At 37.6% G+C, this 22,837-nt stretch overlaps 2 protein-coding genes across 4 annotated transcripts in view; one reads left to right on the plus strand and one right to left on the minus strand.

The window, feature by feature from the left end:
* Positions 1-15,904, plus strand: part of ptprnb (protein tyrosine phosphatase receptor type Nb) — a 62,948-nt gene extending 47,044 nt beyond the window's left edge. For all 3 annotated transcript variants that reach the window (XM_078165900.1, XM_033615689.2, XM_078165901.1), the window contains 8 exons: positions 61-134; positions 3,561-3,638; positions 10,541-10,660; positions 10,787-10,953; positions 12,633-12,686; positions 12,844-12,908; positions 14,284-14,357; positions 14,455-15,904. In XM_078165900.1, coding sequence (XP_078022026.1) covers positions 61-134; positions 3,561-3,638; positions 10,541-10,660; positions 10,787-10,953; positions 12,633-12,686; positions 12,844-12,908; positions 14,284-14,357; positions 14,455-14,526 — 704 coding nt within the window. In that variant the 3' untranslated portion in view covers positions 14,527-15,904. The remainder of the gene's footprint in view (positions 1-60; positions 135-3,560; positions 3,639-10,540; positions 10,661-10,786; positions 10,954-12,632; positions 12,687-12,843; positions 12,909-14,283; positions 14,358-14,454) is intronic.
* A 2,196-nt stretch (positions 15,905-18,100) lies between these two features.
* LOC117249889 (tubulin alpha chain) lies at positions 18,101-22,536 on the minus strand. The gene is made up of 4 exons (XM_078165902.1): positions 22,438-22,536; positions 19,473-19,695; positions 19,238-19,386; positions 18,101-19,151 (listed from the first exon to the last, which is right to left on the minus strand). Exons 1-4 carry the CDS (start codon positions 22,438-22,440, stop codon positions 18,177-18,179), a joined length of 1,350 nt encoding a protein of 449 aa, XP_078022028.1. The 5' UTR covers positions 22,441-22,536; the 3' UTR covers positions 18,101-18,176.
* Positions 22,537-22,837: the final 301 nt, after the last annotated feature.

Raw genomic sequence — 22,837 nt, forward strand, 5'->3', positions numbered from 1 at the left:
TCAGTGGATAAATGGGGAAACGTAGATGTTGAGACGTTAATTGACACTGCTCTCCCTCAGATGACCACTCCAGGGTGAAGCTGAAAGCGGAGATCAACCCTTCACGTTCGGACTACATCAACGCCAGCACTATAGTAAGTATGCAACTCACCAATGGTCGACATGGAAACATGAAAAACTAATTTTAAAAAAGCCATAGTATAGCATGCCATAATGTTCTCAAACAAAAGACACAGTATCATATGCAATCATTATGTCATTAAAAAAAGTCATCGTATAGTATATCGTCATTTTTTCATCAAAACAGTCATAGTTTAGCATGTCGTCCAAAATCATGACAAAAAGTCATTGTATAGTATGTGGTCCAAAATCATGAAAAAAAGTCATAGTTTAGCATGTGGTCCAAAATCATGAAAAAAAGTCACAGTATAGCATGTGGTCCAAAATCATGAAAAAAAGTCATAGTGTAGTATGTGGTCCAAAATCATGAAAAAAAGTCATAGTATAGTATGTCGTCATTTTTTCATCAAAAAAGTCATAGTATAGTATGTCGTCGAAAATCATGAAAAAAAGTCATAGTATAGTATGTCGTCGAAAATCATGAAAAAAAGTCATAGTATAGCATGTCGTCATTTTTTCATCAAAAAAGTCATAGTATAGTATGTCGTCCAAAATCATGAAAAAAAGTCATAGTATAGCATGTCGTCATTTTTTCATCAAAAAAGTCATAGTATAGTATGTCGTCCAAAAATAATGAAAAAAAGTCATAGTGTAGTATGTCGTCATTTTTTCATCAAAAAGTCATCATATAGTATGTGGTCCAAAATTATGAAAAAAAGTCATAGTATAGCATGTCGTCATTTTTTCATCAAAAAAGTCATAGTATAGTATGTCGTCCAAAATCATGAAAAAAAGTCATAGTATAGCATGTCGTCATTTTTTCATCAAAAAAGTCATAGTATAGTATGTCGTCCAAAAATAATGAAAAAAAGTCATAGTGTAGTATGTCGTCATTTTTTCATCAAAAAGTCATCATATAGTATGTGGTCCAAAATTATGAAAAAAAGTCATAGTATAGCATGTCGTCATTTTTTCATCAAAAAAGTCATAGTATAGTATGTCGTCCAAAATCATGAAAAATAGTCATAGTTTAGCATGTGGTCCAAAAATAATGAAAAAAAGTCATAGTGTAGTATGTCGTCATTTTTTCATCAAAAAGTCATAGGATAGTATGTCGTCGAAAATCATGAAAAAAAGTCATAGTTTAGCATGTGGTCCAAAATCATGAAAAATAGTCATAGTTTAGTATGTCGTCAAAATTAATGAAAAAAACGTCATAGTATAGCATGTCGTCAAAATTAATGAAAAAAACGTCATAGTATAGTATGTGGTCCAAAACCATGAAAAAAAGTCATAGTATAGTATGTGGTCCAAAACCATGAAAAAAAAGTCATAGTATAGCATGTCATCCAAAACCATGAAAAAAAGGTCATAGTATAGTATGTGGTCCAAAATCATGAAAAAAAGTCATAGTATAGCATGTGGTCCAAAATCATGAAAAAAAAGTCACAGTTTAGTATGTCGTCAAAATTAATGAAAAAAACGTCATAGTATAGCATGTCGTCCAAAATTATGAAAAAAAAAGTCACAGTATAGCATGTGGTCCAAAATCATGAAAAAAAAGTCATAGTATAGCATGTGGTCCAAAATCATGAAAAAAAGTCACAGTTTAGTATGTCGTCAAAATTAATGAAAAAAAGGTCATAGTATAGCATGTGGTCCAAAATCATGAAAAAAAGTCACAGTTTAGTATGTCGTCAAAATTAATGAAAAAAAGGTCATAGTATAGCATGTGGTCCAAAACTATGAAAAAAAAGTCATAGTATAGCATGTGGTCCAAAATCATGAAAAAAAGTCATAGTATAGCATGTGGTCCAAAATCATGAAAAAAAGTCATAGTTTAGCATGTGGTCCAAAATCATGAAAAAAAGTCATAGTTTAGCATGTGGTCCAAAATCATGAAAAAAAGTCATAGTATAGCATGTCGTCCAAAATCATGAAAAATAGTCATAGTTTAGCATGTGGTCCAAAATCATGAAAAAAAAGTCATAGTATAGCATGTGGTCCAAAATCATGAAAAAAAGTCATAGTATAGCATGTGGTCCAAAATCATGAAAAAAAGTCATAGTATAGTATGTGGTCCAAAATCATGAAAAAAAGTCATAGTATAGCATGTGGTCCAAAATCATGAAAAATAGTCATAGTTTAGCATGTGGTCCAAAATCATGAAAAAAAAGTCATAGTATAGTATGTGGTCCAAAATCATGAAAAAAAGTCATAGTATAGCATGTGGTCCAAAATCATGAAAAAAAGTCATAGTATAGCATGTGGTCCAAAATCATGAAAAAAAAAGTCATAGTATAGTATGTGGTCCAAAACCATGAAAAAAAGTCACAGTATAGCATGTGGTCCAAAATCATGAAAAAAAGTCATAGTTTAGCATGTGGTCCAAAATCATGAAAAAAAAAGTCATAGTATAGCATGTGGTCCAAAATCATGAAAAAAAGTCATAGTTTAGCATGTGGTCCAAAATCATGAAAAAAAGTCATAGTATAGCATGTGGTCCAAAATCATGAAAAAAAGTCATAGTTTAGCATGTGGTCCAAAATCATGAAAAAAAGTCATAGTTTAGCATGTGGTCCAAAATCATGAAAAAAAAAGTCACAGTATAGTATATGGTCCAAAATCATGAAAAAAAGTCATAGTATAGCATGTGGTCCAAAATCATGAAAAAAAGTCATAGTATAGCATGTGGTCCAAAATCATGAAAAAAAGTCATAGTATAGCATGTGGTCCAAAATCATGAAAAAAAGTCATAGTTTAGCATGTGGTCCAAAATCATGAAAAAAAAAGTCATAGTATAGCATGTGGTCCAAAATCATGAAAAAAAAAGTCATAGTATAGCATGTCGTCCAAAATCATGAAAAAAAGTCATAGTTTAGCATGTGGTCCAAAATCATGAAAAAAAAAGTCATAGTATAGCATGTGGTCCAAAATCATGAAAAAAAAAGTCATAGTATAGTATGTCATCAATTTGTCATCAAAAAAGTCATAATATAATACAAATTCATTTTTTAATGAGAAAAAGTCATAGTATGGTATTTCACAATATTGTCATTCAGAAGTTTTGGTGTACCATGACATAACATGTTCCCAAAAATGTCATAGTATAATGTTGAATACATTTTCTGGGTATAGGTGGGAGGAATATTAACACCTTCAGCTCTGTACAACAAAAGTGTCTTGTAATTAATCCACTTTAATGAGTTCCCAACAATCAGTTATAGATGAGAATCTCCACAAACAATCTTTCGCTGCTGGTCAACAAACTGACCACAACATTTTGAGACCTGTGAGTCAAAGAAAGTTTCCTGGAGGAATGCAGTCACTCTAGTCAAGCTCTTATCATCACAGCTGGTCTCCATGGTAACTGAGGCTTTGTCCTGAGCTCCAAGGTGACCTTTGCCCCTGTATAACCCTTTTCTCTCACCTTTCTCTAGATTGAGCACGACCCCCGGATGCCGGCTTACATCGCCACCCAAGGCCCCCTGTCGCACACCATCTCTGACTTCTGGCAGGTCAGTGAGACGCAAAATAAAACCACAGTTTTTTAGGTTACGTTTTAGGTTTCTGTCCATATTACGCTACTACTGGGATGTAGAAGTGTGATATTGTGTGTTATAGATGCAAAAACTTCTTCTCTCCCCAGATGAGTGCTGAGTTGTCGGACCAAAACAGGGGATCAGTTTTTTACCTTCATCCACACATACTGTACCTTCTTAGGAGGTCTAATGATTTTGTCGTTTGCTGCAGTTTCAATAAAGACATTCAAATTTCAGCTGCTTGTGGTTTCCTCCTCCGTAACACCCTGCCTCTATCTCAAGCCTTCGATCGCCCTAAGCTCTCTGATCTAACTAGCATATTTGACTTTGTACTTTGGACGTTAGACCTTAAAATTCACCGCACCTTTTCTAAGGATTGAGCCTGTTGTTTTCAGAACAGTCTTCTTTCACCCTTTCGAATCTTCACTTTTGGGTGTTGGGCTGCAAAATTCATTGACTTGCTCAGATATTTGGGTACCCAAAGGAAAAACATGAAACACTGAGACATTGAGTTCGTCAGACCAGGTAGCTCTGGTTGATAGAGGACTAATCAGAACGTTCCAGGTTGTGTTCGAGTCTTGATTGACCATGAATTTCAAAAGTCCAACACCCAAAGTGATCAGTCAGAGGCTCTAAGACACTATCGACTTGTGTCTCAGGCTAAATAGCTCAGGGGGTTAGACGACAGATTAGAAGTTTTGTGGTTCCAGGTTCGATCCTTTGGTGTCATGAGTTTTGATGTCCACCACCCAGATAATAGACGGAAAAGCTGTAAAATCTATTGACTCTATGTCTCTGGTCCATTAGCTCAAGGTGTTAAGCTGCTCATCAGGTGTTCAGAGAATGTGGGTTCAATGCTTGGACAACTCAATGAATTTTAAAGTGTTAGATCAGATAGCTCAGGGTGATCGACGACTGGAAAGGTGCAGAGAATTTTATGGTCTAACACGGCAAAAGAAGAAGTCAAAGATGCTACGAAAGACAAACTGTATCAGCTCAGATAGATCAATGAGATAAAAGGTTGCTTAGAAGGCTGAAGGTCGTGGGTTCGAACCTTGTAGGGTGCATTGAATTTAAAAGTTCTAACACCCAGAATTGAGGAAGTCAGATACATTAGGAGAATAGCTCTTTATTCTGGTGGGATTGGCGGCATGGTGAGGTTTGCTCCCTGTATGAATGACAGCAGTTACTCCTCCTGCACGCAGGGGGCTTGGAAACAGGAGACAATGAGCAGCAAATACAAATGTCTTAATGGCTCTTGCTTAAAAACGCAGCAGCCGTCTGACTTCTGAAAGTACATTCATACAGTAGTAGAAGAAGAAGATGTGGGCAAGGTTAAGAAAGTCAGTGGTTCTCTGTTGGTCCAGAGACTCTGCACTCATCTTGGGAGGACAGAAGAAAAAACAAATGAATGTCACATAGCTCAGTGTGATGGCTGACTGTTTGGGGAACTGAAGGTTGTAGGTTCAAATCTCATGAAGGGAAGTTAGTTTTGAAGTATGACACCCAAAATGAAGAAGTCAAATATGCCAAGAAACTATGTTTAGTCTGTCAGGTCAAGTAGCTCAAGGAGTTAAGTGTCTGACCTGATAACCAGACAGTGATGGTTCAAATCTTAATAGATACAATTAATTTAGATTTATTTACGTCTCTACTCATTTATTTCTGTGTGTGACATGCATGTCTCAATGTTTGCATCACATACAGCTGCAACTCTTACAACTTCTACATGTATGTCTTCAACTGCCACAAAATGAGAGTCAAACACGTGAAGAAACCAGTGTGAGGTTCAACAGATCAAATAGCTCAGGGAGATAAAAACTTTTCCAGAATACCGAAGGTTGAGGGTTCAAATCTTATGTGGTGCAGTTAACTTAGATTTATTCATTTACTCCTGTATATATAATTATACCTTTAGTTGTGGATGTATTGGTGCATTTTGCATCACATATGTTTACCTTAGTATTTAGGTCCAACACCCACAAATACACGAAGAACATTTTGTTATCTCAGGTCAGATAGCTCAGTGTGTTAAGATGCTACACAGCAGACCAGAGGGTTGTGGGTTCAAAACTTACGAGACATAATTTTAAGTTCCAGTATTCAAAATGAAGAAGTCAAATAAACGAAGAAACAAGTACTGTGTCAGATCAGATAGCTCAGTGAGATAAAAGACTGTTTCGGAAACCAAAGGTTTTGGGTTCAAATCTCACAAGTTGCTGTTAGTCTTTTAGTCGAACACCCAAAATAACTTAGTCAAAAAGAAAAAGAGAGCAACTCTCAGTGTGCTTGCACTGATGGCGCGGCAGGTTTGTTCTCGACACGAAAGGCGCCCGTGTCGGGTTCAAGACCTGCTCGCTACCAGGGGATGCACAAACAACAGTAGTTAAAAACCAAATCCTAAAATAGACAAACCGATAAATAGCTGCGGAAATAAGTAGTTGCGTAAACAAAAGAATTAGTATAAATAGATAAAGTAAGGCTGGAATAAATACAAACATAGTCTGACAAATACATAGATGTGTGAATAAACAGCCACAGCAGTGCATTGCTAAAGACACAGATAAATAGGTGGACAAATACAAAGTAGCACACAGATAAATAGAGGAAGGGCCAATACAGAGCTGAACTAAGACAGAGACACCAATGAACAAAGACAAGTCAACACCATACAGCAAACAAAATAGTTGCTTCAACTAAATGAAAAAAAATTTTCTAGATCAGGAAAAAAAATTTTGAGACAAATTTTGTTTGTTTTTTCTTTTAAGGGGGGGGGGGGGGGGGGGGGCACATTTTTGACCGTAAGACAAATTTTGGTTGTTTTTTTTTTAGGGGGGGGGCACATTTTTGACCATAAGACAAATTTTGGTTGTTTTTTTCTTGGGGGACTGTAAGGTGAATTTTTTTTTTTTTTAAGGGGGGGGGGCCACATTTTTGACCGTAATTTTGTTTTGTTTTTTTAAGGGGGGGGGGGGGGCACATTTTTGACCATAAGACAAATTTTGGGTTTTTTTTAAGAGGGGGGGAGCCACATTTTTGACCGTAGGGTGAATTTTTTTTTTTTTTTTTTTTTTAACGGGGGGGTACATTTTTGACTGTAAGGTCAATTTTGTTCTTCTATAATTTATTTATTTATTTATTTATTTTTACAATTTCAAAAATTTTGTTAACCTTTTTTTGTTTACTCCTGCATTTATTTACACTCTTTTTTTCTGTGTTTCTTTTAAATACAGAAATTGATGTGCAAATGCATACAGAAATAATTGCGTAAATTACTTACTTACTAGATTACTAAATTTAGATAAACTAAATAAGAGATAAAAAAAAGAAACCAAACAAAGGAACTAAAAGAATAAATACATCAAAGGACACAGAACCACTAAGAGACATGTAAGAAAGCAGAAAGAATGAAGATGTGGATGAAGTGAAGAAGGTCTCAGTTTCAGTCCATAAACTCTGCTCTCATCTGGGGAGAGAAGAAGAGAGAGATTAGAGCTGATTGGTTCATTCTGATTTAATTAAAACACGTTGACTTTTATTTTTCTAAGGAAAATAAAAAGCACAGAGAGAAAGTAAAGCAACGTGTGCTGAGAGCTGAGCGGCGTTTTGTTGGCAGCGACGTTAAAGAAAGATTTAACTTTCAATACATTAAGAAATACATGAATTAAATAAATACAAAAATAAATAATCATTATGTATTATATTTTTTATATATTATTGTTTTTGATATTATATGTGTTTTATTTATTTCAACATGTATCTGTATATTTAATCACTTTATTCATTTTTTTCACTATTTTATTAATTGTTTATTTTTGTATTTACCTAGTTATTTATTTATTTCTGTATTTATGAATTAATAAATTAATTCCTTATGAAGAATAAATACGAAAAATAAATAAATGCATAAATATATAAAGGTTGTTAACTAAACAGGACATAAACTGATAACAAAATCTATTTCTGCGCTTCTGTTCACCGACATATATTCATTTAAGATCTGGTTCATTACCAACCTTTATGTATTTATTTATGTGTTTAATTATCTCGTCATGTATATTTAAACATACATTTGTTTATCTTTGTATTTATTTATTTATTTATTCCCATTTTCTCATAAAGATGAGTATCTAAAGTGAGCGCTCACCCTGCAGCTGCAGCGCTCCAGCTGACACAAAGTCAGTCACAAATAAATGCATGATTAAATATTCATATATGTTATTAATATTTAATGAGCTTTAAAATTAACTTCAAGAAGCCGCTGGTCCATTTCAAACATCCAACTCAATCCAATTCCAGCCACCAACAAACACTCAAAGACTGAAGGCATTCAGAGAGGAAATGTTACTTAAACATTTAAAGAAAATAAACTGGATTATATACAGGAAAAAAATGATTATTTGCACAAAAATTTAACTTTATTTCCTCATATTCTGACATATTGTTTTTTACATGATAGGTCAACCATTTTATCATGATTAAAAAAAACAATTTTTACTTGTCTTTACTTTTCATTTGTTTTATGTTTTATTTGTCAATATTATTATTTTTTAATCTGAACTAACCTGAGTAATCAAAGTATCTGACTGATCTAGGATTAATATTACATTTTTAAATTGTAAAAAATAAAATACAGGAACAGTGACATTTTATATCAAACCTATGATTAATAATTTTAAGAATTTCCAGCCAACAAAACAACTGATGCTGCTGCACAACCAAGTGAAGAAGAAGAAGACATATTTAATACACTTCAGCTTGTATGAACGTGTTTTTAGGAAACAGTAATTGTGTTGCTGAAGGTGACGTTAGCGGAATTTAGTGCCGTCTAGCGGTTGAATTACAGATTGCAACCAGCTAAAAACTGCTGAATTCCTTAAGTGTTTATTGTTCAGGAAGTTTTTATCGGGAGCCGAATTATCCACAGAGGTCTCTTCTTCTCTGAAGTTAACAGACCAGGCGGTAAGAATCACTAAAACACTGAATAAATCAGGTTCACGCTTAAAATCAGTGTTTCTCCGGCGCTATTCGGCAGCTCGGGGCTCACCCACAACACGCTGCTGCGGCTCACCCGTTTTCTCTCATGAGCTTATGTGTGCTCGTCTTTTCTGATTCAGATGTTCAGGAGGTTTCTAACATTAGCCGAATTATCCACAGAGGTCTCTAGCTTCACAAAACAAATAGACCCCGTGGTTTGAGCTGGTAAAACACCGAAGAAAATAGTTAAATGTTATAAATCTGCGTATTTCCGACGGACTTTGGGGTTTCGCTGCAGTCGGCTATTGCACACATGATTATGTGTAGTCACATTATTTCTCTAATAACATGAGATCGAGACGTTCAGAAGGTTTTCACCTAAAGCCGAAATATTCACAAAGGTGTCTTCCTCCCCAAAACAAACAGACCCGGCATTTAAAGTGGTAAAATACCGAATAATGCAGCTTCATGTTACAAATCTTTGTATTTCCGGCGGACTTTGGCGTGTCGCTGCTAATGTACCAACTGCACCGATGTTAGCTTAGCTGAGCGAACTAGCGGCGGACTCGGTGTTTGTTTGTTTGTTTGTTTGTTTGTTTGTTCCGTTGAGCCTGTGACTGACCTCATGGAGACTCCTGCTCCCCCTGTCCTGCTCCAGTGTCTCTTTTGTCCCCTCCTGTCCCCAGACTGTCTGTCCTCCTCATGAAGCTGCTCCGCTATAGCGAGCAGACGCGTCTTCCGGTCAGTTCGCCGACCCGAGCGAAGTTTTAATAGGGCACCATGGGCGAAAGAAGTCAGGGGTGCTTCTAGGATTTGAGGACACCGGGGGCTCCGCATAAATTAATGTTTATGAAATGTGTGAAAAATATTAATGACTTTTTTTGGAAAACATTTTAATAAAGTGCCTGAAAAAAATGTTGGTAATATCCAAAAAATATTATCAAAATGTCTGAAAAATATTAATAAAATGTTTTAAATATGTTAATATAATGTCCGAAAAATGTTGACAAAATGTCTGACAAAATGTGGATACAATTCACGAAAAAATATTAACAAAAGGTCAGGAAAAAAAAAGTTAACATAATGTATGAAAAAATGTTGATAAAATGTCCGAAAAAATGTTAATATGATGTATGAAAAAATGTGGATAAAATGTTAGAAAAAAATGTTAATAAAATGTCTGAAAAATATTAATAAAACATCCGAAAAATATTAATAAAATGCCCGAAAAAATGTTGATAAAATGTCTGAAAAAATGTTAATACAATGTATGAAAAAATGTGGATAAAATGTTAGAAAAAATGTTAATAAAATGTTCAAAAAATATTAATAAAATGCCCGAAAAATGTTGATAAAATGACTGAAAAAATATTAATATAATGTCCGAAAAATTTTGACAAAATGTCTGACAAAATGTGGATAAAATTCACGAAAAAATATTAATAAAATGTCAGAAAAAAATGTTAATATAATGTATGAAAAAATGTTGGTAAAATGTCAGAAAAAAATATTAATAAAATATCCGAAAAAATGTTGATAAAATAAATATTAATAAAGTGTCCGGATAAAATAATTATAAAATATCATATAAAGCCTGGACCTCTGAAGGGGGGGGGGGGGGGGGGGGGTCCTCACGTGGGACATTTTTTATGAACAAGCTCTATTTGACGCTTTTATAAATCTTTGTTTTTACATTTTATTTTCTAGATAAATTATGAATTGTGACGTCAGAAACATGTCAGTGATTTGTACTGAGTAGAAACAGAATGCGTTGCAACTGCTTTCATTTAAATTTGGAGGATTTTACAGTGTTTTACTCGAGTATTTCTACTTGTACTCTGCAAAATTCCAAAGAGCTTAGCTGAACTTGTGTGTGTGTGTGTGTGTGTGTGTGTTGTCAGATGGTTTGGGAGAACGGCTGCACTGTGATCGTGATGATGAGCGCTCTGGTGGAGGATGGAGAGAAACAGTGTGACCGCTACTGGCCTGATGAAGGCTCGTCCCTCTACCACATCTATGAGGTGAGGGCACAGTGAGTGTGTGTGTGTGTGTGTGTGTGTGTGTGTGTGTGTGTGTGAGTGTGTGTGTGTGTGTGTGAGGCCCAGAGAGGGAGCACATGTCTGATCCAGCTGTGTTGTGCTCGCCAGGTGAACCTGGTGTCAGAGCACATCTGGTGCAACGACTTCCTGGTGCGAAGCTTCTACCTGAAGAACGTGCAGACGCAGGAGACCAGGACGCTCACTCAGTTCCACTTCCTCAGCTGGCCGGCTCAGGGCATCCCCACCTCCACGCGCCCCCTGCTGGACTTCCGCAGGTACCGCTGCTACCTGAGTGAACACACACAAAGACACACAGCAGAGGACTTTAGAGGACTGGAGATCTTTCAACACTACATCCAGAGTCCCTCTGAGACGATTTCCCATCCTGCTCCTGGTGGAAAATATTAAACCAAACTCCCTTTAAGACATATGATATTATAACTTTTCCATAACTCCAGAAACACCAGATTAAAGGCGTCACATGTCGACAGTGTTCTTGTTAATTCAGCATCAGTATAATCCATAACATAAACTGTATCTGTGTATTAACTTGTCCCCAGGAAGTTTTGGTTTGAACAGGAAAGCTCGTAGTCACACACATGATCGAGAGGCCCCTCACGTTAGACTTAAAACTATTTATAAAATGTCTGAGAAATATTAATACATTTTTCTAAGAAAAAAAAAGTTGTTAAAGTGTCCGAAAAAAATGTTGACAATTCATCCAAAAACTATGAATAAAATGTCAGAGAAAAAGTTGATCAAATGAACGAAAAATATTAATTAAGTTTTCAGAAATATATGTAAAGTGTCTGAAAAATATAAATTAGGTGTCCAAACTTTTTTTGATAAAATGTCCAAAAAATGTTGATAAAAGTCCCCCCCCCCCCCACCAAAAAAAAAAAATTAAGAAAATGTCTGAAAACATAGAATTACAGTTTTTGGAAAAAAGTTAATAAAGTACCTGAAAAATATTTTAAAAATGTCCGAAAAATATCAATAATTATTATATCGGATAATTATATTAATAATTGCCCAAAAAATATTAATAAAACTTTCAAAGAAATGTTGATAAAATGTCAAAAAAAAATTATTAAATTTTTTAAAAATATATAAAGTGTCTGAAAAATATAATTTAGGTGTCCAAACTTTTTTTGATAAAATGTCCAAAAAAATGTTGCTAAAATCTTCAAAAATGTGAATAAAGTGTCTGAAAAATGTTGAAATATGTCTTAAATATGTATGTATTTTAAGAAAATGTCCTAAAACTTATAATTAAAGTTTTTGAGAAAACTGTTAATCAAGTGCCTGAAAAATATTAATAAAATGTTCAATAAATATAAGTGAAGTTTACAGGGCAAAGAAATGTTGATAAAATGTTAAACACTTTTAAATGTCAGCATCAGACAGAGGGCGAGAAAAATGAAGCGTTTTTTTTTTTTGTTTGGTTGTTCATAATAATAATAATAATAATAACTAATAATAATAATAATAATAATAATAATAATAAATTCGAAATTAAAAAAAATATTATATTTTTTAAACTAGGGCCAGAGGAGGAAATCATTATGTTGACACTGGTGTTGAGAACATTTTTTAAATTTCCCGAGCTGTAACACGATGAAGAAATAATATTGTGACTCCTCCTCCTCCTCTTCTCTCTCCTCCTCCTCTCCTCCCTGTGCGATGGAGGTCAGCGGGGCCCTTGATTTAATTTTGAACATATCTGTCTGTGTCATTCTTGTGGTTTGCAGCTAGTGGTCTGGGTCCAGTTGCATAGTCACAAAAATGATCATGGACTGATGTGGCTGCAGCAGGAGGTCCATCGCCGATACCCCTCCTCACCCCCCCTCACCCCCCCTCATCTATCAGTCTATCAATACCCTATCAATCTGTCTCTGACATCCACACTGCAGATAATATGTTTAATATTGCTTCTGGTCTGTTTTGTCTTCAGGAAGGTGAATAAGTGCTACAGAGGACGGTCCTGCCCCATCATCGTGCACTGCAGGTACAATCAAATACACAAACTTTTAAAGACGTTTGATTTAGACCAACATGTTGTAGTACCGCATGGATCCACCTGGTGGCAGCAACATTGTGGCAGCGCACAGAGAGCAGCAGGAGCTGTTGATTCCTTTCACTCAAGTTCATCTGTGTTTCCATAGTGACGGGACGGGCCGGACTGGGACTTACATCCTCATCGACATGGTTCTCAACCGTATGGCTAAAGGTGAGGCTCACCTGTGTGTGAGTGTGTGTGTGTGTTTCTAAGTTTAAACACAGCTGCTGTTATCGACACAGACGTGAACCATCAGTGAGGGGTCACATGTTGGTCTGCAGAATCTGGATTTGGGATGATTATGTGTTAAAGACGCCCCACGACGCTGCGTTAAAGGGGAACTCCGATATTTTTTAACCTGGACCCCAATTTTCCAGGTTTTTAAGCCTCTGCACCGGTGATAGCTGCGGCCAGAGGCATAAAAACAACCACTAAAATCAACGGCTTTTTGTGCCTCTATCCCAGCAGCAAACGCAGTGATGTCACTGTAAAGAACAACAGCTTTTTGCGCCACTGTTCCAGCAGAATACAAAGCAATACTTCGGGGGAAAACGACCACTTTTTGCACCATTATCCTGGTCGGAAGAAACATTTATTGGGCCACTGTCCCGGTAGAAAACGTAGCAATGTCTTGGTAAAAACAGCTGGTTTTGGGCCAAATGCAGCGATGTCTTGATGAAAAGCAACCGCTTTTTGCACCACGATCCAGGCAGAAAGTGCAGTGGATCTGGGCAAAAAAACAATGCTTTTTGCACCATTATCCCAGCAGAAAAGGCAACGACATCTTGGTAAAAAACAACTGCTTTTTGCGCCATTATCCTGGCAGGAAATTAGGTGATGTCATGGTTACAAGGCAACCACTTTTGCACCATTATCCTGGTCAGAAGAAACATTTATTGGGCCACTGTCCCGGTAGAAAACGTAGCAATGTCTTGGTAAAAACACCTGGTTTTGCGCCAAATGCAGCGATGTCTTGATGAAAAGCAACTGCTTTTTGCACCACTATCCAGGCAGAAAGTGCAGTGGATCTGGGCAAAAAAACAATGCTTTTTGCACCATTATCCCAGCAGAAAACGCAACGACATCTTGGTAAAAAACAACTGCTTTTTGCGCCACTATCCTGCCAGGAAATGTAGCGATGTTTCAGTAAAAAAAACAACCACTTTTGCGCCACCATCCAGGCAGAAAGTGCAGCAATGTCTTGGTAAAAAACAACAACTGAATTTTGCACCACTAGCCTGGCAAGAAACGTAGCGATGTCTCAGTAAAAAACAACCGCTTTTTGCGCTATTATCCTGGCAGGAAATTACGTGACGTCATGGTTACAAGGCGACCACTTTTTGCACCACCATCCCTGCAAGAAATGTTGGATCAGTAAAAAAACACCGCTTTTTGCGCCCCACTTTCCTGACATGAAACGCAGTGACATCTTGGTAAAAAATGTTTTTTGCGCCACTATCCCGGCAGGAAACGCAGCGATGGATGCTGTGGATGTCACAGGTGCAGTGACTGTGTGTGTGCGTGTGTGTTACCTGTTCTCCTGCAGGTGTGAAAGAGATTGACATCGCTGCGACGCTGGAGCACGTCCGAGACCAGAGGCCCGGGATGGTCCGCACCAAGGTCAGTCCCTCTGAGCGTGAAGGTCATGAAACGTCCCTGAGGGAATAACAAACAGCAGTTAGTGGCGTCATGACAAACACACGTGTTTCTGTTCCAGGACCAGTTTGAGTTCGCCCTGACCGCCGTCGCCGAGGAGGTCAACGCCATCCTCAAAGCTCTGCCCCAGTGAAACCAGTACGACCCGGACCGGCCTCCTGTCTGACGGACTTCCCCCTCCCCCTCCCCCTCCCTCCTGTCTTACCTTTTGCCTTTTCTCTCTCTCTGATGATGATGATGATGAAGAATGACGCTGTGCTTCTCGGCTGAGTCCTTAAAACATAAAAGACGTCACAGAATTGAAAAACAACAGACAACTGTAAGGTCAGGCTGGGGTCTGATGTTTAAGTGTTTGTGCCACAGGTGTGATGCGTCCAGGGACGTTCAGACGGTACCAAGTGTTGCATTCACAGCTCATCTGATTTAGAATTAAACCAGGAAGGTTTGCAGTTTATATGGAGGCTGATTTGTGTCAGTACTGATAATCCGTGTGTTAATGTGTATCTGTAATTAAAAAAAAGATTTGTAAAGTCACAAAAATATTTTACAGACATGAAACCGAGCTGCAAATACACAAAAATGGAGGTCGATCTGTGCCAGTGTTGTTTGTGTGAGGAGATGCAAATACACAAACAAACAAACAAAAACCTGAGTGTGAGTAAAATGCAAATCTGCAAGCGTAGAATTAAGATTCACAAATATCTGTTGGAATGTTCAAAACATTAGAAAGATATTTCTAAATTTTATTAAAATTTTTCTTTTAGAAAATTTCATTTGTTTGGTCATTAATTTAATGTAGTCACAGATTTTTTCAAGAAATTTTATCTGATGAATTTGTGTATTTGCAGATTGGTTTATAATTTGCAAACTATTTTTTCTTTTTTTAATATTGTTTTATCTTTTTTTCACAATGTATTCACAGATTTTTATGTTGTGCAATTTGCAGATATTTTTTTTCATTATTATTATTTTATTTTTTTGTGGCGCTTTCATATTTGCAACTCTTTTTTTCTCCAATAGTTATTGTTTTTTTGGTAATGTATGAACAGATTTTTTTTATTTTATTTCATTTTTATTTTATTCTATTTTTTCCCAAACTTTTTGCAGATCAGTTTCAAATTTGCAAATTACACAATTCCACGTTTTACATATTTTTCTGTTTTATTTTATTTTATTTGAGCAGAATTTGTGTATTTGCAGATCTAATATATATTTGCAAAATATTTTTCTTTTCTCCAATATTATCATCTCTTTTTTTTGGTAATGTATCGGCAGTTTTTTTTTTTTTTTGCAGAATTTGTGTATTTGCAGGTTGGTTTTATATTTCCTTAAATATTATGTCAGTTTACAAATATTGTTTTACATTTGAAGATTACACATCTCCACGTAGATTGTTGTTGTGTTTGCACGAATAATATTAACACTAATCTACCTCCATAACATCCAAGCTAATTTCTGAATGTTAAACTTTGTCACTACAGGACATACAAATAAAGTTACGTCACTATAAATAAAAGATGTTCAGTGGAGTTGCAGATGAACAGAGAGACTGCAGAGGGTTTATTTTAATTCATATATTAAACTGTTGCCCTGAACGCATCCTCTGAAGCATCTTTAAACATCAGATCTGAAGCTCTGATTTAAACTGAAGCAAAAACTTTAATTTTATTTCACATGTGGTGAAGTTTGTTGAGCTCGTGCTGCTGAATTATTTTAAAAAGTGTATTTGAAGGCACCACAAGGCTCCAAGAAGCTTCACTGATCAGAGCAGATCTGAAGAAGAAGATGACCCCTGATGATGATGAAGATGAGCTGTGGATGTTTGCCTGCTCGGTCTGTAGCTCCCCCTCCTCTCCTCACGCACAACATACCAACATGGCGTCCTCCTCTCTGTGTGTGCCATCAGATCACTGGATGTATCGTTGTTTACCTCATGCAAGTCAGAAAAAGAAATAAAAAAAGAAACGCTGATATCAAGAAAAGCTATTTTGTATCTGTGAGACCTAAATAAATCTTTTCGTGTTCAAGTGCTGCAATCGCTCATGACTTCTGTGACTTTCTGTCCTTTGACATCCAACATGTCACGTCAGCTTCTGGTTTTATTCTTTATTTATATTTATATTTATAAACTCCACCACTGGGATAAGTGGATCTTAAGTGGTGATGCGTCTATGGAAGACCATTTAAGTCAATACAAAATAAATACAGCCGTGAAATAAATCCTGAAATAGATAAATGAGGCAATAAATATATAAATAAATAAAACAATATAAATAATAAATTATAATCTAAAAAGTCCCCTGAAATTAATAAAAGTCGTCCTTTTGTTAAATAGAAATGTGTTTTATTTATTTACTGCTCTATACTGACTCAGTGTTATATCTATGTTTACATTTCTTTTTATATTTATTTCAGGGTTTATTTTTTTAGCCATAGTTTTTATTGATTTGTTGCACTACACTGACTCTATTTTTATTTATCTATATTTATTGCCTCATTATTTTCTTTCAGGGTTTGTTTGTAGTCATATTCATCTCATTTTTGGACTATATGCCTATATAATATATACTTTTTTAAATAAATTTATCGCCTCATTTATTTCAATATTGATTTCATAGCCATATTTATTAATATATTTATTGAACTATACTTACTCATTTTAATTTCTATATTAATATATATTTATTTCAGTTTATTTTTAGCCATATTTATTAATTTAATTATTGATCTACACTGACTATTTTTTATAAGTATATCTAGACTTATTTATATATTTATTGCCTCATTTATTTATTCCAGGGTTAAATTTACAGCCAATTTATGTATTTATCAAATATTTATTTCAATATTAATTCCATAGACATAAATATTTACGTATTTTTTTGCCTCATTTGTTCAAATCAAGTTTTTTACAGCCATATTTATTTATTGAAGTATATCAACTAATGTTTATATTTACATCTCAAAATTTATTTTTATTTCAATATTAATTCCATAGCCATAAATATTTACACCTTCATTGCCTCATTTGTTCAAATCAACTTTTACTTTTCAAAATCTTTGTTTTTACAGCCATATTTATTGCACTATATTGACTTGTTTATGTATGATAATGTATTTGCCTCATTTATTTAAAATTGACTTAAATGGCTTGCCATAGTTCTCCCCACACGGACAGAACTGATCTTTGTGCCGTCTCATTCTGTGTGAATCGTCCTAACCCAGAGGCACAACACTCTGCTCTCAGTGGATTCACCCCCAGAAACATCTCACCGCCTGAGCTGCTGCTGCTGCTGCTCCAGGATTAACTCACTATCACCTCAGAAACGATAAATCGGCTCCTCACAGCAGATTAAGACTGTTAATCCCAAACACACGAGGCTGAGTCTGCTCACACTGACGAGATGCTAACACACAGACCAGGCGGCCATTTTGAATTCAGATCGGACTACGTGAAATAATTTGAGTCATTGCTGGTTTTAAATTTGATTTTGTGAGTGTGTCTAACCTCGTCTTTACGTTTGATTCACGCAAGTTACCGTTTAACTGACTGCATGTTTTGAGGATAATTGATCGACAATTCTCAGAGGTCAGAGGTGTTCGTACTTGGCGGTTTAAGACATGTCAGGATGTGAGTTTCACTCTGAGGACCCAAATCATTCATGAACTCTGCTGCTGCTGTTTGAATCAACCACAGGACAAATCAATAAGTTTAAGTTTCTTTATTGGTTTGCTTGTTTTAAAATGATTCTCATTTGGACGACACAGGAAGTGACAGATGACCTAATACTCCTCGCCTTCGTCCTCCTCCCCGACGCTGTCGGTGCCCACCTCCTCGTAATCCTTCTCCAGGGCAGCCATGTCCTCTCTGGCCTCTGAGAACTCTCCCTCCTCCATCCCCTCTCCGACGTACCAGTGGACGAAGGCCCTCTTGGCGTACATCAGGTCGAACTTGTGGTCAAGTCGCGCCCAGGCCTCGGCGATGGCGGTGGTGTTGCTCAGCATGCACACGGCTCTCTGCACCTTGGCCAGGTCTCCTCCAGGAACCACAGTGGGAGGCTGGTAGTTGATGCCCACCTTGAAGCCTGTGGGACACCAGTCCACAAACTGGATGGTGCGTTTGGTTTTGATGGTGGCGATCGCAGAGTTCACGTCTTTGGGCACCACGTCACCACGGTACAGCAGGCAGCAGGCCATGTACTTGCCGTGGCGGGGGTCGCATTTCACCATCTGATTGGCTGGCTCGAAGCAGGCGTTGGTGATGTCGGCGACGGACAGCTGCTCATGATAGGCCTTCTCTGCGGAGATCACTGGGGCGTAGGTGGCCAGAGGGAAGTGGATACGAGGGTAGGGCACCAGGTTGGTCTGGAACTCCGTCAGGTCAACATTCAAGGCGCCGTCGAAGCGCAGGGAGGCGGTGATGGAGGAGACGATCTGTCCGATCAGCCTGTTGAGGTTGGTGTAGGTGGGGCGCTCGATGTCCAGGTTCCTGCGGCAGATGTCGTAGATGGCCTCGTTGTCCACCATGAAGGCGCAGTCGGAGTGCTCCAGGGTGGTGTGGGTGGTCAGGATGGAGTTGTACGGCTCCACCACAGCGGTGGACACCTGGGGGGCGGGGTAAACCGCAAACTCCAGCTTGGACTTCTTGCCGTAGTCGACAGAGAGACGCTCCATCAGCAAGGAGGTGAAACCAGAGCCGGTTCCTCCTCCGAAGGAATGGAAGATGAGGAAACCCTGGAGCCCCGTGCACTGGTCGGCCTGCAGGAACACAAACACGTGTTCAAAATGGCGTCACGGATCAACAAAGAATCTAAATATAAAATGCGTCGAGGGTCAGAGCTCACCAGTTTGCGGGTTCGGTCCAGGACCAGGTCGATGATCTCCTTGCCGACTGTGTAGTGACCGCGGGCGTAGTTGTTGGCTGCGTCCTCCTTGCCTGTGATCAGCTGCTCGGGGTGGAAGAGCTGGCGGTAGGTTCCTGTGCGGACCTCATCTGAGGAGCAACAAGCACCACAGGTTGAATAAAACTAATGATCTGCAGAAGTTTGTTCTCTGGATATTAAAATCTGTTTCTCTCACCGATGACTGTCGGCTCCAGATCCACGAACACGGCTCTGGGAACATGTTTGCCGGCTCCGGTCTCACTGAAGAAGGTGTTGAAGGAGTCGTCTCCTCCTCCGATGGTCTTGTCGCTGGGCATCTGCCCGTCCGGCTGGATGCCATGCTCCAGGCAGTACAGCTCCCAGCATGCATTGCCCATCTGGGCTCCGGCCTGGCCGACATGCATAGAAATACACTCACGCTGCGGAGAGAGGAGACAAAGATCAGTTGGTAACTTATCCATCATGTGTGAATAAAATATCCTTTGGAGCTCGTCTGCAGAGCTCAGTGGCCCAGATCACACGTCACCATGTGACCTGGTTTTAGTTTTATTAGAAGACACAGCACCAGAGCGTCTGCAGGTATCACACACTTACATTTAATGCTTTTTAAAAAGGTGAATTTTAACTAAATTTAAGACATTTATTTGTATGTAGTCCCGTGCAGACATAGGCGAGTTAGGTTAATCTACATTTTGGCGACAGGTAAGCACAGGGATTTAGCACAGATTTAAGAGAAATGCTCCCACGCTGCCTGAAATGACTCATCAATATCAGTGAGTACACACATCTGTGAACTGACACCACTAATTCGTTAATAAACTTTAAAGCAATTTTACTCCTGAATAAAACAACTGTTTACTCTCAAATAATTTTTATTTTGTCGCTCTAAGAGGTCACACAACAAGTCACACTGTGGAAACTGATTTACATTTAACAGCATTTGAATATCTATGGCGATCACTTACACTAAGGGACCGTTCATTATTTATGATGAGGGGGGAGAGGGAGGTGCAAAAAGGTAGGAGGCGTGCCAAATAATATTATAAGGACTTGAGAGGGACTTAAGGGGCGTTCAAATTTAAATAGGCCTATTTTGTGTTTATTTAACCACAAATTTTGAAAGAATACATATTTCATTATACAAATACAAAATAAATTCATAAATAAAACAAAATTAAGCTAAAAATCATCTTAAACTTAAAACAGACCCATTCCATCAAAAAGCACTTTATTCTGCGGCTTATTTCAAAATCGGTATATAAAGTTTATATGTATAAATCAAGTTGCCCAGACACGCCCCTGCCGTGATACATAAACAGTCCCTAAAAATTATTCCGACATGCGGAATCATCACCGTGAACAATCACATTTACGTTAATTTAAAAACTATGTTTTGAATGTCGCGGCCAAGTTTCTACTGTTACAGCCATCAAAGTTTAGCCACACGAGAGGGGGAGAAAAAAAAAATTTTTATTATTTATTTATTTATTTTTTTTTATTTATATATATATATATATTAGCTATATATTAGCTTTAGCTTAATTTTGTTTTATTTATGAATTTATTTTGTATTTGTATAATGAAATATGTATTCTTTCAAAATTTGTGTGTATATATATATATATATATATATATATATATATATATATATATATATATATATATATATATATATATATATATATATATATAAATAAAGTTAACTTGTGATTCACTTCAAAACAAAGTGTCACTCCGCCTCACGCTAGTGTTTTAAAACCCGAGTATGTTTAATCAAAAATCACTTTATTCTGCGTCTTATTTCAAAATCGGACGAAAATATAGTATTTTTTTCAACACCAGAATTTTATCTTCAACTTTTAACTTCCGCAGATCAAAACGGTAAGTTAAAAAAAATAAATTTAAGATGGGAGGGTCGGGAAGTATTTTCCTCCATTACTTGAGGAAAAACATTTGGGAAAAACGTGTAGATAAATTAAGCCGCCCAGCCACCCCTCTGCCCTGACAAATACAGAACAGTCCCTTACACAACTATTCTGACACATTCTGTGTCTTTTTCTTATGTCATATACCGAAAACGATGCCCAATGTAGCTAATTTCATATATTATCTTAGAAAGTCGACAGTATAATTAATAAGTATAAAATACAATCTTTTAATCCTTTTCTGATAGAAACACTGGTCCCATTTAACGTGTCCGAGAGTCAGATTTTTATTTTCAGTTTCAGACTCTATTCGACATGCCCCATAAATAGTGAACAGTCCCTAATGATATAACATTTGCAGCTGAATTAAGGGAATAAGTCACAATGTGCGTCACTGCAAAACATTTAAACTCACTGTAATGTTGTATTGTGACATCAGTGCGTACCCAGTGTTTTGTAGTGAACTTATAGCCCGGCATTTAGGTGGGATCCCTCCACAGTCCGTGCCCTCAGGTGATACTTTGTGTAGACTGATGAGTCACATGGCGGCTGACTGCAGACTGTGGCGGGCCCCTCCCTGACTGAGACCAGCAGCATCAGACTGGTGCATCGAGACAATCACCACCCAGCAGAGAGAGGAGGGGGGGGCACAAAAAATCCATAGAGGCCGGAAGCGGCTCCCCACCCGCCCCCACGCTGCTGCAGAGGCCTACCTTTGTGTTGCATTCACGGACAGGGCGTTATCGATGGCGCCTTTGGAGGATGTAAAAAACGCCGCTATGGGGTTTCTGCCTCGGCGCGTGCACTCAGATCAACACGACAATGAGTCACATGGCCACACCGGTTTCTACTTTCTGTTTTAATATGATTTATTAAGCAACTGTAATCAAAGCGGACACATTTAGAGGCAACACCTCGATCACTGCAGCTGAAACTGCGCCAGGAGTTTGGCCTCAATCCACGTCACAGAAGAGCGCACGCACGCGGGATTATCACCGTGAACAATCACATTTACGGTAATTTAAAAGCTACATTTTTAATGTCGCGGCTGCGTTTCCGCTGTTACAACCAGTGAATTTAAAATGTTAAACCACACGAAAAAAAGTTTTTTGTTTTGTTTTAAATAAAAACAGCGGTTAACTTGTGATTTACTTCTAACCAAAGCGACACTCCGCGTCACGCTAGCGTTATAAAATCCGAGTATGTTTATTTAAATGTATTCGTGTCGTTACTCACCATTTTTCTGACTGTTTTTTGCTCCTTCTCGCCGACGGTGAAGAATCGGTTGCTGAAGGCAGAACTGACGAGCGGAAGCGGCGCCGCTGCTATATATACGCTTCCGAGGGGGCGGGGCCAAAGCGTCAGTTTGAATCTCCTCTCGGCGGGAGCGAACGTTAGGCTGCGTTCAGGTGCGGCTCGAAATATTCCGTGTCCTAAATCTCAGCGGCGTCGCCTGAAGGAAATGTGAATAGTTTATGTTTTATTGGATTCTAAAGAATATAATCTTGATATATTTGATATATGTGGACAGTTATTGAGCCATGAAGCTTTTTAAAGTAGAAAGTTCCTCCTGTGACTTTCAGAGAATTTAGATATGTGGTTGAGGCCGGTCCCGCAGGTTTATGCAAGCTGTTAG

The sequence above is a fragment of the Epinephelus lanceolatus genome, chromosome 24 (genome assembly GCF_041903045.1).
Source record: "Epinephelus lanceolatus isolate andai-2023 chromosome 24, ASM4190304v1, whole genome shotgun sequence".
Classification (NCBI taxonomy): Eukaryota; Metazoa; Chordata; class Actinopteri; order Perciformes; family Serranidae; genus Epinephelus; species Epinephelus lanceolatus.